Source organism: Carassius carassius, chromosome 24, assembly GCF_963082965.1.
Source record: "Carassius carassius chromosome 24, fCarCar2.1, whole genome shotgun sequence".
NCBI classification, from domain to species: Eukaryota; Metazoa; Chordata; class Actinopteri; order Cypriniformes; family Cyprinidae; genus Carassius; species Carassius carassius.
Window position 1 is genome coordinate 3,533,597 of NC_081778.1, and position 20,263 is coordinate 3,553,859.

General features: G+C 41.7%; 2 protein-coding genes across 2 annotated transcripts; both read left to right on the plus strand.

Annotated features, from left to right (window-relative positions):
• Positions 1-1,767: 1,767 nt before the first annotated feature.
• On the plus strand, positions 1,768-11,782 carry LOC132103780 (deleted in malignant brain tumors 1 protein-like). Its single transcript, XM_059508874.1, has 6 exons — positions 1,768-2,317; positions 9,920-10,023; positions 10,334-10,639; positions 10,882-11,205; positions 11,317-11,647; positions 11,761-11,782. Exons 2-6 carry the CDS (start codon positions 9,966-9,968, stop codon positions 11,780-11,782), a joined length of 1,041 nt encoding a protein of 346 aa, XP_059364857.1. The 5' UTR covers positions 1,768-2,317; positions 9,920-9,965.
• Positions 11,783-12,376: 594 nt separating this feature from the next.
• On the plus strand, positions 12,377-14,640 carry LOC132103553 (antigen WC1.1-like). The gene is made up of 5 exons (XM_059508667.1): positions 12,377-12,484; positions 12,622-12,927; positions 13,074-13,145; positions 13,617-13,925; positions 14,004-14,640. The coding sequence occupies exons 2-5, from the start codon at positions 12,711-12,713 to the stop codon at positions 14,246-14,248; spliced, it is 843 nt and encodes a 280-aa protein (XP_059364650.1). The 5' UTR covers positions 12,377-12,484; positions 12,622-12,710; the 3' UTR covers positions 14,249-14,640.
• Positions 14,641-20,263: the final 5,623 nt, after the last annotated feature.

The window sequence follows — 20,263 nt, forward strand, 5'->3', positions numbered from 1 at the left end:
ATTTACTGTACATGTACTCAATACATTACTGCCTAAATCCGGTGTGGCATGGAGGTGATCAGTTTGTGGCACTGCTGAGGTGGTATGGAAGCCCAGATTTCTTTGACAATGGCCTTCAGCTTATCTGCATTTTTTCGGTCTCTTGTTTCTCATTTTCCTCTTGACAATACCCTATAGATTCTCTATGGGGTTCAGGTCTGGTGAATTTGCTGGGAAGTCAAGCACACTGTGTTGACATTTTCCAACATCACAGCAGTAATGACTTTATGATCTACTTTACTTCTAAGATCGCTACTATTAGAGATAATATTGTAACAATGCAGCCTTCAGCTACAGTATCGCATCAGAGGAACAGTCCCACTCATTCTCTACTATAGGATAGGAAGAATTGTATAAACTTGTTAAATCATCTTAACCAACAACATGTACATGTGTCAAAGGAGAACTGCCCCCCCCACCCCCCCTCCTCCGACTGAGCCTGGTTTGTCCCAAGGTTTCTTCTCCATTCTGTCACCGATGAAGTTTTGGTTCCTTGCCGGTGTCATCTCTGGTTTGCTTAGTTGGGGACAATTCATTTACTACATGAACTGCACTGAGATGAATGATGTAATCACTGAATTCAATGATGAACTGCCTTTAACTGTCATTTTACATTATTGACACACTGTTTTCCTAATTAATGTTGTTCTGTTGCTTTGACAATCTTTTTTGTTTAAAGCACTTTATAAATAAAGGTGACTTGACTTGACCAACAAAATTTAATCAACTTTTGGTGCGTTTGGCAGTGTCGGCAGGTGCCAAATCCTGCTGGAAAATGAAATCAGCATCTTCAAAAAGCTGGTCAGCAGAGGGAAGCATGAAGTGCTCCAAGATTTCTTGGTAAACAGGTGCAGTGACTTTGGTTTTCAAATAACACAATGGACCAACAGCAGCAGATTTCAATCACCTTGGGGTATGAGCTTCTCCACCCTTACTCTAGGGTCTTGGTTTCCAAATTACATTACATTATTCATTTAGCTGACGCTTTTATCCAAAGTGACTTACAATTGCTATATATGTCAGAAGTCGCACACCTCTGGAGCAACTAAGTGTCTTGCTCAGGGACACATTGGTGTCTCACAGTGGATTCGAACCCAGGTCTCTCACACCAAAGGCATGTGTCTTATCCACTGTGTCATCAACACCCCATCAACACCCCCAAATTAAATACAAAACTTGCTCTCATGAGAGCAAGGTGTACTCTCAATCTGAGATGAAAATGGTCTGTGCAATCTATAACCGGATCTTTTACCGGATTTAATCTATTTAAATATATATATTTTGAAAGTAGAGATGCAGCATCTTATTTATGAGATTTGGGAGGCTCTTATTTTGTAATTACACATCAGACTGTCCTGAAACGATGCAGCTGACATTGTGGCTAGGTGTACTCTCAATCTGAGGTGAAAGTGGTCTGTGCAATCTATAACTTTTTTTAACATATATTTTTGAAAACAGAGATGGAGGCACTTATTTATGAGACTTGGGAGTCTCTTATTTTGTAATTTCACATCACACTGTCCTGAAACTATGCAGCTGACACTGTACTTTCTGTCTGAGGTGGAACCAGTCTTTGAAATCTAGAAATTATATTTTTATAGCTTTTCGAATGTAGAGATGCAGCAAGCATATACTATTGTTCTTATTTTGTAATATGAGTATTAGAGGTTTTTTATTTTGGTATTCAGTATCAGACAGTAACGGATTGTGTGTTGGGGGAAAAAAGCAGCATTTGCTGGAAGAGCACTACATTCAGATCAGTTCTCTGATGGTTTTACCATAATACGCAGTTTATACGTGACCCTAGAAATAACGTGGCTGCTAGTCTAGATTGACCATGCTTTACCACTTGGCGGCTGGCTTGACTGCAGTAGCCCCTCATGAGCCTTTGGAGTATCATTCCATGGCTAGAACTTTTAGAACTTCCTCTAAAGAAGAGTCAGTTTCGTCTGTGTACTCATTTCAACTTGATTACATTGTATATTACACAATTCTCTTTTTCTTTGAAGCACCAGGCATTTTATTGCATTTTTGTTTTGCAGTCTTTTATTTTCCTCTGCAAGCATGTTCTATGTGGCCTTTTTGTCCCCACAACTACATTCAGAAAGTTTACAGTGTTCAGAAAGTTTCTCCCGTGCAGCAACAAATATAGTCACAGTTTCTCCCTCTTCCTGATTTTCTCTTGTGAAACCGAAATCATTCCGTGATCACCACAATCTGTGTATACGTTTTCTCATCTGGTTAAGACGGCTGTACGAGACTGCGTAGCACAGTGAAGGTATTTGCACCCATTACACTGAGAGAAGTAGGCACAATCTTCTTATCCTCAATGGCGTTTGCCTGCAGGAAATATTCAAATCGCTCTGTATATGAGCGCCATTGTTCAAATTTTTTTCAAAATGTCAGATATTTCCTAAAAGGCCAGCCATATGGTCTTTCCGTATCTACTCACAGGCACCGAGCTCGCGCCGCATTCAGCTGTTTCCTGCACTTCACTGCTCTTCTATTCGGCAATTCACACATGCAGAGGCTCTTTCAAACATCCTTGTCTCTGCTTTGTCATGTCTTTCCTTTCTACTTATTCAGACAGAGGACATATATAGAATAGTCAGAAATAACAATTAGGCAGAGAGTTTGTTTGCCATTAGTGACTACAGGTGGAAAGATATTTGTATCTATTTTTATTCGTTTTCATAGCAATATCTGACTACACTGCCAGAACTTAACCCTTTAGGCGCCAGAGGTTTTTTCCTAAAACGTTCGATTTTGACATCTTAATTTCAGAAGGCTATATCTTAAAATTTATTAAAGATAGAGACTTTCTGTCAATTATACAAATATTAAGGATGACCCAATGTTTATGTAGGGATTTTATTTTCCCATCTAATTTGCATATTATGACGTCATATGGGGATGGCCATCTTGAATTATAGAATTTTCATGAAAAGTCACATGTTTAAATAATAAAATGCAGCACTTCTTTCCCCCAAAAAATGTCCCTCACCTTCTGTGTGCTATATTGCACAATACTGAATGCTCAGGTAAATAGTAAGTAGTAAACAAACTGTGTAAATCATTACTAATAAATGGTAGAAACAAACCAAATGCATGTAGCAGTTGGGATTTTCAATTTTACTACATGCAGCAGGCACTCTGATTCCATGTATGGGGCACATATATATTATTCATATGACACACAAACACAAGTAGACAAGACCTGTTTAGTTCAAAAGCTATGCACCGTGTCACATCGCCTCTGCTTCTGCTATGAGCAGCGCGGCCAGATCTGCCTCGCGCACGCGCCAAGTGTGCACAGCTTGGACTACTGTCAGTGTCATTGCGACTCCCCACCTTGCCTCCTAACTGTCCTATGAATACTTCGACCTCGTCTAACATACCCAGTGGCATTAGACAAAGTCTCCACTACAATACTGTCGCCGCGATTGCGGAGAGGTGCGGTCAGAAGACAAATATACATGTCTAGCGCGGTAAAAATCTCCCGCCTCGTCCCCACAACAATAACACGCCTGCTAATTTCGCGATGAACACTCTGACCCCAGCAAACATTGTTCACACCTCTGACATTTGGCAAAGGACCATTTACATTAGGCAAAGGATTCACCGTTTGTGCTTGGTGAAGGGCTATACTTTCACTTTCAGTATCACCGTCAGCTTCTGAATGCAGATATTCCCCTTCAGAATCAGTGTCCGAGAATAGAAGCTCCAACACTTCATTACGGCTTTATTGAAGCTTTATTGATGCCATTAGAAAATAATAATAATGATAATAATAATAATCTAATGCCAATACTCGCTGACGTTGACAATATTGGTCAGATAAAATGGCTCACTCTCACACTAGCTCCGCTTTTTTTCGCACTGATTCAATGCGCTCTAGCTCGAAGATTTTATATAGGAGCATGATGTTTTTTTGAGTCAGAGATGAAGTATTACATGTCTGCTATCTGGTGCAGGGGAGGTTACATGAAATTTGACACCCTATTTGACAAAATCGGCCGTTGTATTCAGTGCCGCATCTTGTTGAGTAAACTCGACCGTGGCGCCAAAAGGGTTAAACTGATAGTAATCAAAAGAGCCCACAGACATGTTATTGCTGACAGGATACCACATACAGTTAAGGCAAAAGCAAAAAAACAAAACATCATGATATTATCTGTCAGAAACGTTATTAACGCTATCAAAACAGTAGCATATAACCCTAGTGCAGAGATCTGTAGAACAAGTATGTTACGTCTGTGCTATTTCATATTGTAGTTAAATTTTGTGACAACAACATTCATAAGGGCACTTGACAAAGTTATCATCTATATAGCTATGGTTATTAATGAGAACTATAACAGTAATACGCCTATGTATTGCTGAATGAATAATAAACAACTGATAAAATGATATACCCCTAACCTAAAGTAATAGTGCAATGCGATGTCATTTAATAATGCTCATTCCTCCAAAACAGAGAAAACATATTTCTCATAAGACATCTACATATCTGTCTCTTTTAAAGTGTTTAGTGTATATAATGAGTGGGGTTATTATAGCACAATTTCAACCCAGACCACACTAATATTCAAACCCTGGCTACGGCCATGGTGAAAATGTTTTTTGGGTAGTGTTTTTTTTTATGACATTGTTTTCTCTTTTGATACATTACATTGAACGTCTATAAATGTCTCTTCAATGTACTTGGAGGACGGGGTTAGGGGGACCGTACAAATTATTTAGCATATTGGCCCAGGACTGACTTGCTAGTGCTGGGTATCGATTCAGATGTCCCTATTCGATTTGATTTCTATTCACAAGCTCTTGATCCGATTCAATTCTCGAGTTTTTTTTATTTATTTTTTAATTACACTCTGTAATTATAGTTTTAATACAAATGCTATTGAAATTTCTACAAAAAAAAAAAAAAAGACCAGTAAACATAAGTTTGCAAATGGTGAATTCATAAAAAGAAATTAAGAGCCATATAGAATTGGGCCATATAAAATTTAAATTCTTAAATTTTCTGGTAATCAGATGAAGGCATAAAACAAATTAATTTATCATAATCAAAAGTCAAAACCGAAAGTGCTTTTTTTGACAAACGAAGTGCTGCACAACAGATGTTTATTTTTAATACTGTTAATACTGTTAAGGTGTTAAATTAAAAAGAAAAAACATGATTAATCCTTTAAAAATAAAGATTTATTAATATTTAGTAGTAGTAGTAGTAGCACTGTCGTGACACTGAGTCGTCAGGCTGTTAAATGGTAATATACTTTTTTACCGTTTCTTCACATTTAACTAAACTTTTATTTTGACAGGTTGACATGATGAATTTGCATCTGCTGTGTATGTGATATTGTGTCAAATGAAACATTAAAATGCTAATGAAGTGACTCTCAGAGCAGCTGGGGATGAAATTTGTGTATTCACATCATCATAGTGAGACTAAAAGATTGAAAACACTGCGAGTGTCGTCCGTGCTTGTGTAAACAAAACAGTCTGTTGCACTATCCGCCATACATTCATTCATTCATTCACTGTGGAAATGATGGAGCCTTTACGCGTGATGTCAAAAGATTCCAGATTTGTATTATTATTATTATTATTATTATTATTATGTCATTTTACCAGAGCATTGCGAAGTACACTTTGTTCTTGGTTCTTTTCAACAAAATCTCGCCATGATGAGCACTGAAAGAGTGACAGGCTTTGACCGTATTAACAGGTTTTCAAACAGCCGTTCAGATTCTTTTTATTCACTTTGGTGTTTATCAAATAACACCAAATATTTAAATATGCCATATCTTTATTTAAACATTTTGTTTACATTTATACATTGCCCTTTGAAAATCTGCTTAGGGCTCCCAAAATTCTAGGACTGGCCCTACTTGAAAACTATATTAAATTGTTCCCTGTATACTTTAAATTGGTATTTATATATAAAAAAAACTACAACATTGTGGTCGTTATCAAAAAACTAATTCAGATAATGTGCTTCTCTGATGCCTCCCTGTTCCATCGCTCCTCTGTTCCCTTTCAAACATTCATTCGGTATCTCACTATGGGAATCGCCTCGGACGTGACCAATCCTGGAAGCAATAATTACACCACGTCTGAGCCAGCGTGTCAAGGCGGGTTCTCATTTTCTTTATTGAGCGGTTACAGTTCGCATTCCGAGCGCATGTGGGTCTTTGATCTCATCTACAGACTCTCACCCTTTGTGCATAGTGTGTTTGGGAGTTAGACATGTACAGGCTGTGCTCGCTTATCCCGAACACTGCAAGATGAGTCTCGTCAAGGTGACGATCTCTGCGTCATTGCAGATCTCAACCTGCGTTCATCAATGGAGTGGTCCAGAACTGCGGCCACTCTGTGGTTGGGCCTGATGTTCTTATCAGAAAGGGAGAAGGCAGATTTCCTCGATGCCCCAGTGGAGCCGAAATGCCCTTTTGGGATTGCAGTGACAAATATGCATCAGCATTATGACTTGTGCAAGAAGGATGGGGAAGTTTTTGAAACTTGCCTTCCCAGGAAGCCGACTGCTCGGCCACTCCAACCTATGCATCCAGGGTTTGCCTCTCCTTCCAGGGGGGGTCAGTTAGGGTACAGAAACCCTAGCCTACCCACCTGAGCAGCCAATGCAGAGGGAGGTTCACCCCCTCAGGTAGGGAAAAAGCAACGGACGACCTAACCTGTGGTCTGGCTTTGGGTCAAAAGAGGGGCTACATCACTCACGGAGTCTCTGTAGCAACCCTCTGCACACGACGCAGGAGTCTAGTTCCTCCCCTCTGCCAAAGAAGCATCGGGATGTGATTCAAGAAAAATGTTCAAAGGATGGAAGTTCTCTTGTTGGAGTGTTGGCACCAGTTCATCCAGTGCCCCACATCCCCCTCTCCACCCACGGGGCCCTCACAGCCCCCTCTCCGCCCACGGGGATATGCAAGAGAGAGGATGAAAGTTTACACAAGTGTTTCCATTTGAAAAAAATAAAAATGTTTCCTGTGCATCCAGCCAGTGGGCCAAGAGCACACAGTTGTGTGAGAATAAAAAAACAAAAATACACAAAAATACATCCAAATCAGAGCTGCAACCCCTAGCTCCGCTGCTGGATGGCGCTGCCGCAACTTCAGTGAGCGAGAGCTTCAGCGGTCCGCTCTCTGCTCATGCAGTGAGTTGGCGGGCATGCACAGCACATCCTTTGGTATTATCCATGACAGAACGGGGTTATCGTCTGCAGTTTGCTGTAAAACCTCCACTTTTCAACAGTGTGTTAATGTCAGCAGCAGAAAGGGAATCAGCTCAGATTTTAGAGGAGGAAATAACCTCTGTTACAGATGAGAGAGTTTCAGTGCTGGGTAGTGGCACAACGCTTATGTCCGAAGCGCCACTTCAACCGCAAAGTGATAGTGTTGTCACATTGCTTGCACGCTGTCTGCGGTCACTTATTAATTCTGATTGTGCCAGACTGGTCAGGTAAGTTGTGGATGATGGAGATAATCCAGATCATGTGCGATTGGCCCTGGCCTCTCCCGTTGCGCAGAGATCTCCTCTCACAAGCTCGAGGAGGGATTTTTCATCCGGCACCTTACAAAGTGGCTCTTTGGGCCTGGCCCGTGAGAGGTTGAATTTAAATGTTACATGTTTGCCTCTAAAGAGTGATTGCAACAATTCAAAATGCGAGAGCGGCTTCGACGTGCTCTGCATATGATAGGAAATGGAATGTATTTGAATTATGGTGCATGCAAAAGCAAACTGTACCTTTTCAATGTTCAGTGGCAGAGGTCTTGTGTTTTCTGCAAGAACTTTTAGATAAGGGGAGAGCCTACTCTACCATTAAGGTTTATCTTGCTGCAATTTCTGCTTGCCATGTGGAGACTGACAGGAATACCATAGGCCAACACCTACATGTGTGCAGGTTTATGAGGGGTGTGCGGCTTCTGAACAGGATTTGAAAGCTGCTGATTCTGCAGTTGTGGTGTCCGTGGTTGTTAACACACTCTCTCAATCGCTTTTTGAGGCGATAGATAATATCAATTTGAAGCTCTCCTTTTGCTAAAGGTTGCTTTGTTATTGGCTCTGACGACCGCGAAAAGAGTTAGTGAACTTCATGCTTGGTTCATAACTCTTGTATGGTATTTGCTACGGATTTCTTGCTAGTATCCCTCAAGACTAACCCAGCGTTTGTGCCTAAGGTAAGCGAGTCAACTTTCTCCTGTAGACAGGTGGATTTACTGGCTTTTCATGGCCCCCGTTTCCTCGACAGAAGATGAGCGGCTTCATTGTTTGTGCCCTGTCTGTGTGTTGTGTCACTACTTGGACAGGATGAAGGGATTAAGAAAAAGTAATCGGTTATTTGTATCATGGGCTGATTCTCATAAGTGTAAACCTATTTCTCGTCAGCACCTGTACCACTGGTTGGTGGAAGCTATTATATTTTGTTATAATAGCTTGGGTCTAAGTCCTCCAGAGGGGCTGAAGGCTCATAGTGCCCGTGGGTTAGCCACCTTGTGGGCATTGTTTAAGAGCGTTTCAATTCAGTACATTTGTGTGGTTGCGAGTTGGGCTTCGCGACACACTTTTGTCAGATTTTATAGGCACAGAGCCTTTGTTGGCTCATTCCATCCTAAGTGTGTTAAAAAAAAAGTTTTTATTTCACATGTCTCAATCCTATTCTGTGAATAATACATGGTGGGCTTGTGTTACTGTTTTCACACAATTTTGAGTTGGTTGGTGTGCCTGGTATGCCTAAACATGAGTGAGGTATCACACCACACTTCCCTCCTTGCAGTAGCACAGGAAAGAGATATGCTGAGAATGAGGTGGGGACCGTTATGCAGTGGTATACAGTATATTGGGGAGGTGGGACTCCCTCATCACTGTCGTGATTGGTCAGTCAATCGACAGACGTGGTGTAATTGGTGCTTCCAGGATTGGTCACGCCCCAGGCAATTTCCAAATTGGTGAGATACCGAACGAATGTTTGAAAGAGAACCGGGGTTACGTGAATAACCTAAAGTTCTTCAACCTGTGACCAGGAAACTGATCAAATAAATAAATACAAAAATAAAAAAGTTATAAATAAATCTACAAAGAAATGTAAAACAACAAATATTATTAAGTATTTCTATATTTCCTTATACATATAGCCTATAAATGCATTTTTCTTTCATTGTTTTCATTTATTTGTTTATACACTTATTTATTTCCACTTTTATTTATATATGTATTTGTGTCAATATTTATATATTCTTTTACATTTATTCAAATTGGACATTTTTATTATTCTTCAAGGTATACCCATTGAAAGCAGATAATATTTAATTCAATAAAGACTAAAACAAACAACAAAAAAACTAAACAATCGCTTTAGTGACAATATACACTAGTTTATATGTTTTTTTTATTTTATTGTTTGATTGGTTAGAATAAAGGAACAAATGAGTAAAAATACACTTACAGTGATATTAAGCATAATTTATCTAGAAACGGTGAGATTAAAATGTTAAATTCATTAAAATTATGAGAAATTGGTTCTAGTAAGTTTGTGTGCATATTTGAAGTATTCAGAGTTGCAGAAGTCTTGCATCTGCTGTGTTCAGGTTCAGGCTTTGATGCTGAATATCAGCTGCTCTAAGTTTAGTGTGTCTTTATCTCCACGCTGACTTATGACTGAGACGAGTCTGTCCACAGACAGCTGGAGGAGGAGTCCCGCTCATCAGCACTGACACTTCACTGATATACTGTATATGGAGAAAATAAAAATTCTGCTTTCTGATTTGTCACTGATTGTGTTCGATGGTTTCCTCTCTTCTCTCTAATAAGGTAACAGTGAGTGTGATTGGCAGCTGTGAGTCTCTCTCTCTCTGTGTTTGAGGGAGCAGAGGAGAAACTGGTGCTGACAGAGTCAAACAGAAGATGTGATGGAGGGATGCCTGACACTCATTTTACTCTCCTCTATAATTACTCTAACCACATCTGGTAAGTACACAAGGTGGAAAGTAAAGAGTGTATTTATATAAGCAGTTTATCTACGATGGCCTCATTTCACTGTAGAAAGTAAATCTAGGAAATAAGATCTCGTAACACTGATCATTAATTAAGAATTCAATTGTATGAATGATTTGAGCTTTTACATGCAACCAATTTAATGATAAGATTACTTGTAATTTTTTTGTGCACTAGTTGTACAGTTTGAATTTACTGAACTTCTTTCTGCTTATGATTGTAGGCTGTTCTACTGTTCCTGTGGTTAAATCTCTCTCTCTCTCTCTCTCTCATTTGTGTACAGATTTTGAGACTGTTAGGTTGGTTGGTGGTAACAGTCATTGCAGTGGTAGAGTGGAGGTTCATCTTAATGGACAGTGGGGAAGAGTGTGTGGTACTGACTGGGAGATGACTGATGCTTCAGTGGTGTGTAGAGAGCTGGAATGTGGAGAAGCTGTAGAGGCTCTGAGTGGTGGTCACTTTGGACGAGGCTTGGAACAAATCTGGATGGATGATGTGGCCTGTCAGGGATCAGAGTCCTCACTGATGAGCTGTAGATCAAGTAGATGGGATGCTTATAATTGTGAAGATGCTGGAGTCAGATGCTCAGGTGAGCTACTCCATACATCAGCCTGTTAATGCATCTGTAATCAGACTTCTATGCTGTTCAATTGTGTCAAATTGGTTTTCAGAGCAATTCATAAACAATAAATTGATTATTAGCATATTTTATGGTCTAAACTACTCACTTTCATTCTTTAAAAAAAATTATTAAAGCACTTGCTTCTTGTTTTATGTCTGTATCAAAATCATAATGACAGATGGTCTTCTATGTTGTGTAAATGAAATCAGAAACTATAAAATATGGAAGGACAAGACTTGTGGACGGGTCTCACCTGTGCTCTGGAAGAGTGGAGATGCTTCTTGTAGGTGGATGGAGTTCAGTGTGCGACGCTGTCTTTGACCTGCAGGATGCAGAGGTTGTATGTAGAGAGCTGGACTGTGGGGCTCCTGTAAAGTTGCTGGGAGCTGCTGCTTTTGGTAAAGGACACGCTCAGATGTGGGCACAAGAGATTCAGTGTAGAGGAAATGAATCACGCATTCGAAGCTGTCCATCATCAAAGTCATATAAAGTAACCTGCACTCATGAAAATGATGTCGGACTGATATGTTCTGGTAAAATGTTCAACCTATTTATTTAACAAATCCAGTAGCTCTACGTGACTGTATCAAACAGAGCTAAGAACATGAGAATGATTCTCAGTAAGCTCTGTGTTCTTTCTCCAGGTTACACAGATCTCAGGCTGGAAGAGGGTCCTGACATGTGTTCAGGTCGAGTTGAACATCAGTTTAACAGTAGATGGGGCACAGTGTGCAATGCATGCTGGGATATGAGAGCTGCCAGTGTCCTCTGTAGACAGCTGAATTGTGGGATTGCTGTGTCCGTTGTGGGATCAGACTGGTTTGGAGAGGGAAGTGGTGAAATCTGGGCTGATGTGTTTGATTGTGACGGGAGCGAAGGAAAACTCTCTGAATGTTCCATCTCTTCATGGAGTCGAGCTGAATGTTCTCATAGACGAGATGTTGGTGTCATCTGCTCTAGTGAGTCCATAATACTGTAACATTCACTGACATTATGCTACTCAAAATGCAGTATTTATTCCCTATACATTTCAGACTGAAGATTTATGCTTGTGTCATTCAAGTTTTGAATTCACTTATTTCCCTCAGATTCAACTCTGGCTCTTCATGATGGTCTGGTGCGGTTTTCTGGAGAGAGACAGTGTGAAGGGGAGCTGGAAGTTTTCGTCCATCAGGTCTGGAGGAGAGTTCTGCTGGACTCCTGGAGTCTCACTGAAGCCTCTGTGGTCTGCAGACAGCTGGGCTGTGGCCCTGTGCTGAACTTCTACGGCTCCTCTTCATCCAGTCCTGAACGCAGTCATGCGTGTGTGACGGGCTTCCATTGCTCTGGGAGTGAAGCACATCTGGGGAACTGCAGCTCTCCACAAACTCTCAGCTGCAGCTCCACACAACAGCTGTACATCACCTGCCTTGGTGAGAAGAACCACCACTTAGACAGATTCTTCAGTTGCCATGTTCGTGATCAATAATGTGTTTTCCTGTCTCTGAATATCAGGCCACAGGTCCATCAGGCTGGTGGGTTCTGGGGGAGACTGTGCAGGGCGGCTGGAGGTTTTTCACAGTGGCTCATGGGGGACAGTGTGTGATGACTCCTGGGATATTAAAGATGCCCATGTGGTGTGCAGACAGCTGCAGTGTGGAGTGGCCCTCAGTAACCAGCAGGTACCAGCCTGGTTTGGTCCTGGTTCTGGACCCATATGGCTGGATAAGGTGGAGTGTAAAGGGGATGAGACGTCTCTATGGAACTGCTCTTCTCCAGGTTGGAGAAAACATGACTGTCAACACACGCATGATGTAGGAGTCGTGTGCTCAGGTAAACAGTAAATAATAATTTAACTAACATTTCAGTAACCTGTAACTAATAAAAAGAGTTGGGTAGGAAACTGAGAACTGAATTATTATTATTTTTTAATTATTTGAATTTGCTGGTTCTAATTTTTCTCTATCTAGAGTTTAAAGAGATCAGATTAACTGAGGGCTGTGAAGGGAATGTGGAGGTTTTCTACAATGGATCCTGGGGTAATGTGTGCTGGAACCAGATGTACGAAGACACAGCGAGTCTGATCTGTCAAGAGCTGAACTGTGGAAGATCTGGTGTTGTGTCTGATTCTACAGCAAGAGTGGAATCGGCTCCTAACTGGCTGGATAAAGTAACATGTCGACCACATGACTCCACTATATGGCAGTGTCCATCTTCACCATGGGGACAGAATGACTGTGACAGTAAAGATGAAGTGGCCAAAATGACTTGTTTAAGTGAGATGATATTTAAATAATTTAATATGGTCTCAGTAGTCGTGTTTCCTTAAATACCATATTTAAGTGGTTAGAAAACGAATTATTCTACACAACTTAACTGAGCAGCTGGGAAGAGTCTTGACTCTATAGTGTTTTAATTTCAGAGGAGGAGAGAGAGGAGTCTCCTCGGAGTCATCTGACGTGTTCAAGATCTCCTCTCCAGAGACAGTGTTCAAGTACGTTTCCTGATAATACATTATTTAATGTTTCTTGTTGTAAGCCTGTTTACCTGATAAATTATTATCTGTGCATTGCATTATTTGCATTTAAAATCAGTGACATATTTAAATAACTCTATTTTCAATTTCTATTTTTTCAAAGTGTTTTTTTAAGGGGTCATGAACTGAGAAATCAAAAATCCCTTAATCTTTTGACATAAAAGGTCACTGTAAGTTTCAGAACTCGAAACTTTCTCGTTAGTCTAAAAACAGCTCATATCGAAGCCAATCTGACAAAACTTTATGATGTAATAGTGTGGCTAAACCCCGCCTCCACAGGAGAAGATCAACGCCTGCTTCTACAGCACTGGCTGTTTAGCTCCGCCCACAGATTTGCACATGTAATGTAACTAATATAGAAAAGGCAGTTCATGTCCCCTTTAATGTTGTTCTAATGCTCGTCAATGCTGGCTGCTGTGTGTCTTTTAGATCATCTTCCTCTCAGACTGAGTGAAGGGGAGGGCCGGTGCTCTGGGAGGCTGGAGGTGTATCATAACTCTGTGTGGGGCTCAGTCTGTAATGATAAGTGGGACATCAACGATGCTCGGGTGGTCTGCAGGCAGCTGGGTTGTGGAGCACCACTTAATGCTGATTTAGTCTTTGGTGCTGGTGAAGGTGTTGTGTGGCTGAACAGAGTCGAGTGCAGAGGAACTGAGATTCACTTGTGGGACTGTCTTTTCTCCCTGAACAACCACAGTAACTGCTACCAAAAAGCACACGCTGGACTCACCTGCGCAGGTCAGAGAAATATTGAGGAATAATATGAATTTTTAGATCATTTCATCATTTTGAATGTGTTTGTGTCTGTTTTGGCAGATATATCATTGTTCACTACTCCTGCAACAAGAAAATCAGCTTCTCCTCCAGCTTCTCCTTCAGTGCGCCCAAAACCAGTCACTCCTCCACAGACTCCTCCAGCAGCGTCTCTCTCCCTCCCCACATTGCTTGTAATTGTACTGGTAGTTTTGCTCTTACTGCTCTTAATTTCACTGCTTGTACTGATTCGGCAAAATAGAGTGACAAGGAGAGGTAGGAGAGTTCAGTCATTTTTTGTGAACTGACAGCAGGGTTGTCTGTCTACACCCACAGCTCTCTCTGACTGGTATACAGGACTACACAGGACACCGACTCGAGAGTGATGAGCGGGTTCATATTAGGTGCATATGTAGAGTTGGAAGAGATAAAGAACTAACTTAGTTCCTGAAACAAAGGAAAAAGATGACATGAACGATTGTGTCAGCACTTTGAGTCAATGCAGTATATTGAAAACTTCTGAATGTTCAACAGCTGCTATAAAAAAGGCCAGCCACATAAAACAAAGACTAGTTTAAACTGCACTGACTGATGCCGACCAATGCAACAGGCACACTTGTCAGGTTTTGTTGGATCATTGTGTCTCCCTGTCAGTGTCTGTTGCCATTAGTCTTCATTTGTTTCCATTAACTAAATATGTTCATTCATAACGTGACATGGCATTGGCATTTAAGCCCACCAACAAGATCAGACCCAGATTTTGGCCATGCCTTTGCAGTGAGTGAAGTTCAACCTGGGAGTGTGGTGGCTTCTGCCGCTTCTGTGAGAAAGCACTCTCTAAGGTTTTGATGTCAGTAGAGAGACTTTATTATCAGAGTCTGTGTCTGCACAATTTTAATATAGGTTTCCATGAACAATACAGTACATATCATTCAGGCCACTTTTGCTAGTCTATATCTCTTCATGGCCACATAACAGTAAAAAAGAGATCTCAGTTCATCACATGTCAGCACAAGGTCATCACTCGTTTTATCTTAATAGCAGCTCCTCATATTTAAGCTCACACACAGTTAAATCTAGCTCATCATATATGAGCACACACAGCCAAACACAACTACACTATAGAAGAATAGCTCATATATGTATAAAGCCAAAATATGGTTCACAGTAGGTCTAAATAGCTCCTCTGTGGTTTTTATATATTACATAATAAAAAGTATAAACTATAGTTTAAAATAGTTGTTTAAAATTGTCACATTATATAACTATATACTTATGTTTATATTTCTCATTTAAACTAAATCTAGATGAAATTCTAACAATGAAAAATGTAAATTGGCTTTTGTTTTTTAAAACAGAAGATGTTGATGTGGGGGAGGGGTCAAATAAAGAAGGAGGGGCCATATGACTCAATGACCACACCCACTATCTCTGTTCCTGAAATAAGTAATTAGTAATTGGTTTTGAGCTGCTGGGAGTTTCTTATATTGCCACTAATGCATCAGTGCCTTTTTATGTTATTTCATTTTTAAGTAAACATTTTCATGTTTTGCAAAATTTGGTAACAACAAATTTTAGAATTTGTGCATTTCAGCATTTAGCTTATTTTTTACTGATATTAATACTTTTTATCATTAATTCTTCATGTAAAATGTGATTTTTAAAAAATCTAAATAAATAAATCACACTGCACAATTTACTGTGTGATGGTACACTTCAACGGTAAAATGTTTTAAATTACTTCAAACCATGTTTAGTTTCATTTTGTGACTGATTATTTGCATTGAGCTTTAATCGTTTGCAGAAATAGCTCCATCTGATCCTTCTTATTTATTTATTTTTCAAACACTGCTATGTGCCCTTTTTAAAAAATTATTTCTTTAGAGCCTCCACCTGCCGAGCAGAGGGCTGAGGGTTTTCCTTACAGTAACATTACAATAGGGGATATATTAAGAAATACGAAATCTTTTCACACACATTTGTTAGTATTAGTCACTGTATTATTTAGGACATCTCATAAATTTTAAGTGTTAAAAAAATTTAAGAGAGCTGTAAAAAATATTTTGTAAAAAATATTTTCTATTGCGTAACCTGACCCCTACCCCAAAAAATAACACTCACAGAAACTACTCACTTGTCTGTGTTCAACTGTTCCCTTCCGAGAGGGTCTCTTGATGTTGTAAACAGCATTAGCTGATTTCAGTGAGGAAACACCTTTCTCCTCAAAGACTTATTTGCTTGATGCTGCTGCATTGCAATGGCCAATGGTGCTCTAGCATGTAAAAAGGGGGGCAGGAATGCACCCTATTTAAGCGGCGCTGAGTGGCATTTCATCAGAATCTTTCTGTTTCATTATAATTCTTAGGTCTTCGCCGTTGATTCATCGCCAAAGAGGATTGTGGAATATGCTTTGCTTATCCCTTTTTGTGTTCCGGTGCTGAATGGATTGAATATATCATTAAGGTTTACCCAATCTGCCTGGGACCCATCGGGATCGCTGACGGATCCCTGATGGACTTCAACTTTTTGTTTTCTCCCTGCCCTTGCCCACGCAGAAGCCCCCAATGAGTGCCCTAACTGCCACTGAATCGCTCTCTTCAAGCAGCTGAGGAAGAAGCACTGAAATCCTGATTTGGGGCACAAAGTATTAAGTATCGAGTTCATGTTGCTTCAGAGCACACGTGCTTCCTGCTCTGCCAATCCATTCATGAATATGAGGACTTCCCGCCTTCGGATAGCACTCATCATAGGCAGTGCTTCCCTAAAGAAACAAACTTGGCTGTCATGCTCCCCTTATTGTCACACTGCTGCTACTGTGAAGGAGCGAAGGAGCGAGGTGACGGAATTTGTGAAGATAGTCTTTATTAATCCAATGAAACACACACGTAGCACAGGTGATTGACGAAAATTCCCGGACGCAGGACAAGGGAAGAAACAGAGTTTAAATAACTAGAACTAATTGAGGAACACCTGGCATCAATTTACACAATCAACAAGGGAGAAATTGGGTCATGGGGAGCACATGGGGGGAAAAACACAAGACACAGAAACATAGGGCTGACATTACCTCCCCCTCATGGAAGGCGCATCCACACGCCACATAACTTCCAATGGGGGGAGGGGGGATCTGTGCTCTGGAGGCCTCTATGGACAGGCTTACACAGGACGGAAGTCCTCCAGGGGTGTACCCATTCCGGGACCCAAGACGGATCATGCAGTCCAGGGAGGCATGGCGGAACAGGCAGACTAGGAACCATGGAGGAACAGGGAGCTCAGGGGGCAATGGCAGAACAGGGTGCTTAGGGGGCCATGGTGGAACAAGCAGACTAAGGACCCATGGTGGATCAGGCAGTCCAGGGAGCTATGGAGGAACAGGGAGCTCAGGGCGCTATGGCGGAGTAAGCAGACTAAGGAACCACGGTGGATCAGGCAGTCCAAGGAGCTATGGAAGATAAGGGAGCTCAGGGGGCCATGGTGGAGCAGGCAGACTAGGGACATATGGCGGATCAGGCAGTCCAGGGAGCTATGGAGGAACAGGGAGCCCAGGCGGCCATGGTGGAACAAGCAGACTAGGGACCCATGGCAGATCGGGCAGTCCAGGGAGCTAAGGAAGAACAAGGAGCTCGGGGGGGCATGCAGATTAGGGACCCATGGCGAATCAGGCAGTCCAGGGAGCTATAGAGGAACAGGGAGCTCAGGGAGCCATGGCAGAACAGGTTGCTCAGGGGGCCATGGTGGAGCAAGCAGACTAAGGAGCCATGGTGGATCAGGCAGTCCAGGGAGCTAAGGAAGAACAGGGAGCTCAGGGGGCCATATTGGAGCAGACAGACCAGGGACCTATGGCGAATCAGGCAGTCTAGGGAGCTAAGGAGGAACAGGGAGCTCAGGGTGCCATGGCGGAGCAGGCAGACTAGAGTCCCATGGCAGATCAAGCAGTCCAGGGAGCTAAGAAGGAACTGGGAGCTCAGGGGGCCATGGCGGAGCAGGCAGACTAAGGACCCAAGGTGGATCAGACAGTCCAGCGAGCTATGGAGGAACAGGGAGCTCAGGGAGCCATGGTGGAGCGGCCTCTGTTGCCTTGGCCTTGGCACTTGGCCTGGCCTCTATGGCCGGATCAAAATTCCTTGGTGGAAATTTCGGGTTCTGAGGCCCTCCATAGGTCAGATGTGGGAACAGCTGGGCCAGACATGAGAACAAGAGCCTTCTCTGTGCTTAAGTCGGAAGCTCTAAGTTTCACAAACTCCTCCAGCAGCATGTTTCTTCATTCCCCCCATACTGATTCAGCAGAACAGAGTGATGAGGAGAGGTAAGAGAGATTCAGAGACAGTTATATTGTGTGTGATCAGTCATGTGTTGTGAACTGACAGCAGGTTTGTCTGTTTACACCCACAGCTCTCTCTAAGAGGAGACACAGGAAGATGACTGAGGCTATTTATGAGGAGATTCATCACAGATACAAGCACTTCATCCATTTTCTCATTTAATACGATTATTAGGAGAGTCTGTCAGACAGTTGATGTTCATCTATTATTAGTCCTGTAAAACCTCCTGCTTCAAACCAAAATTCCTGACAGAAAACCACAGAGCTGCAGGTGCATGTGTGAGAGAGAGTGTGTGTCAGTGAGCGTCTCTTCCTGTTAGTATATTTAGAAGTAATACAGATGGGTTGCTATCTTTGTATATGTAAAGAAGTTTGTATATGTTAAAGAAGACGTGCTGCTCAAATCTCGAAACGCTCTTCATTAACTGCAAGCCGTTCTATTCGCCGCGGGAGTTTCATTCGTTCATTCTGGTTAGTGTTTACATCCCTCCTCAAGCGCACGTGAGCTCAGCTTTACAGAAACTCGCTGAGCACATCACAGAGATGGAACAACAACACCCAGACTCTGTTTTAATCATTCTTGGGGACTTTAATAAAGCCAATATCTCCCGTAAACTGCCAAAATACAGACAGCATGTTACTTGTCCCACAAGAGACAGTAATATATTGGATCACTGTTACACAACAATAAAGGATGCATTTCACTCTGTTCCACGAGCAGCTTTGGGACGTTCTGATCACCTTCTGGTTCATCTTATACCGACCTACAGGCAGAAACTAAAATCAGCTAAACCTGTATTAAGGACTGTAAAAAGATGGACTAATGAAGCAGAGCTGGATTTACAATCTTGTTTTGACCTCACTGACTGGAGTGTTTTTGAAGCTGCTGCCACCGATCTGGACGAACTCACAGAGACCATAACAGCATATATCAGTTTCTGTGAGGATATGTGTATTCCTACCAAGACTCAACTAAATTACAACAATGACAAACCGTGGTTCACTGCAAAACTCAGACAGCTCCGTCAGGCCAAAGAAGATGCTTACAGGAAGGGGGACAATGTCTTGTATAAACAGGCTAAATACACACTGGAAAAGGAGATCAGAGTGGCAAAGAGGAATTATTCTGAAAAAATAAGGACTCAGTTCACTTCGAACAACTCAGCATCAGTGTGGAAAAGTCTAAAGAAGATCACCAATTACAAGACACCACCCCCCAGCACTGTGGAGAATCAACGACTGGCAGACAATCTGAACGAGTTTTACTGCAGGTTTGAAAGAACACCCATCACCTGCCCTGAACACCTCTCCACACAACCATTCACACCAATAACAACTCCTGCAACCAACCCTGAATGTCTCTCCAAACAACCGTTCACACCATTAACAGCCCCTGCAGTGGAGTCATTCAGGTTCCTGGGCACCACTATCTCTCAGGACCTGAAGTGGGACATTCACATTGACTCCATTGTGAAAAAGGCCCAGCAGAGGTTGTACTTCCTTCGCCAGCTGAGGAAGTTTAACCTGCCACAGGATCTGCTGAAACAGTTCTACTCCACCATCATCGAATCCATCCTCTGCACTTCAGTAACTGTCTGGTTCAGCTCAGCTTCTAAATCTGACCTCAGAAGACTACAGAGGGTAGTCCGGACTGCTGAGCGAATCATCGGATCAACTCTCCCATCTATTCAAGAACTGTACTTATCCAGAGTGAGCAAAAGGGCTGTTAAAATCACTCTGGACTCCTCACATCCAGCACACTCCCTCTTTGAACTGTTGCCATCTGGTCGACGCTACAGAGCACTGAGCACCAGAACGACCAGACACAGGAACAGTTTCTTCCCTCAGGCAATCCATCTTATGAACAGCTGATACACACTGAACACACTGAACACACTAAACTTTATATTTATATACACATACACTTAATTTATCTAACACACATACTTAGTATACACTTACATTTTGCACATAATATACATGTACATACATAACTGTATTT

Coding starts and splice junctions, on each gene's coding strand:
- LOC132103780 (XM_059508874.1), top strand. CDS start 9,966: ATGGAGGGATGCCTGACACTCATTTTACTCTCCTCTATAATTACTCTA. Junction 11,206..11,316: donor TGTCGGACTGATATGTTCTG/GTAAAATGTTCA, acceptor TTCTTTCTCCAG/GTTACACAGATCTCAGGCTG. Junction 11,648..11,760: donor TCTAGTGAGTCCATAATACT/GTAACATTCACT, acceptor TATTTCCCTCAG/ATTCAACTCTGGCTCTTCAT.
- LOC132103553 (XM_059508667.1), top strand. CDS start 12,711: ATGTACGAAGACACAGCGAGTCTGATCTGTCAAGAGCTGAACTGTGGA. Junction 13,146..13,616: donor TCTCCAGAGACAGTGTTCAA/GTACGTTTCCTG, acceptor TGTGTCTTTTAG/ATCATCTTCCTCTCAGACTG. Junction 13,926..14,003: donor CGCTGGACTCACCTGCGCAG/GTCAGAGAAATA, acceptor CTGTTTTGGCAG/ATATATCATTGTTCACTACT.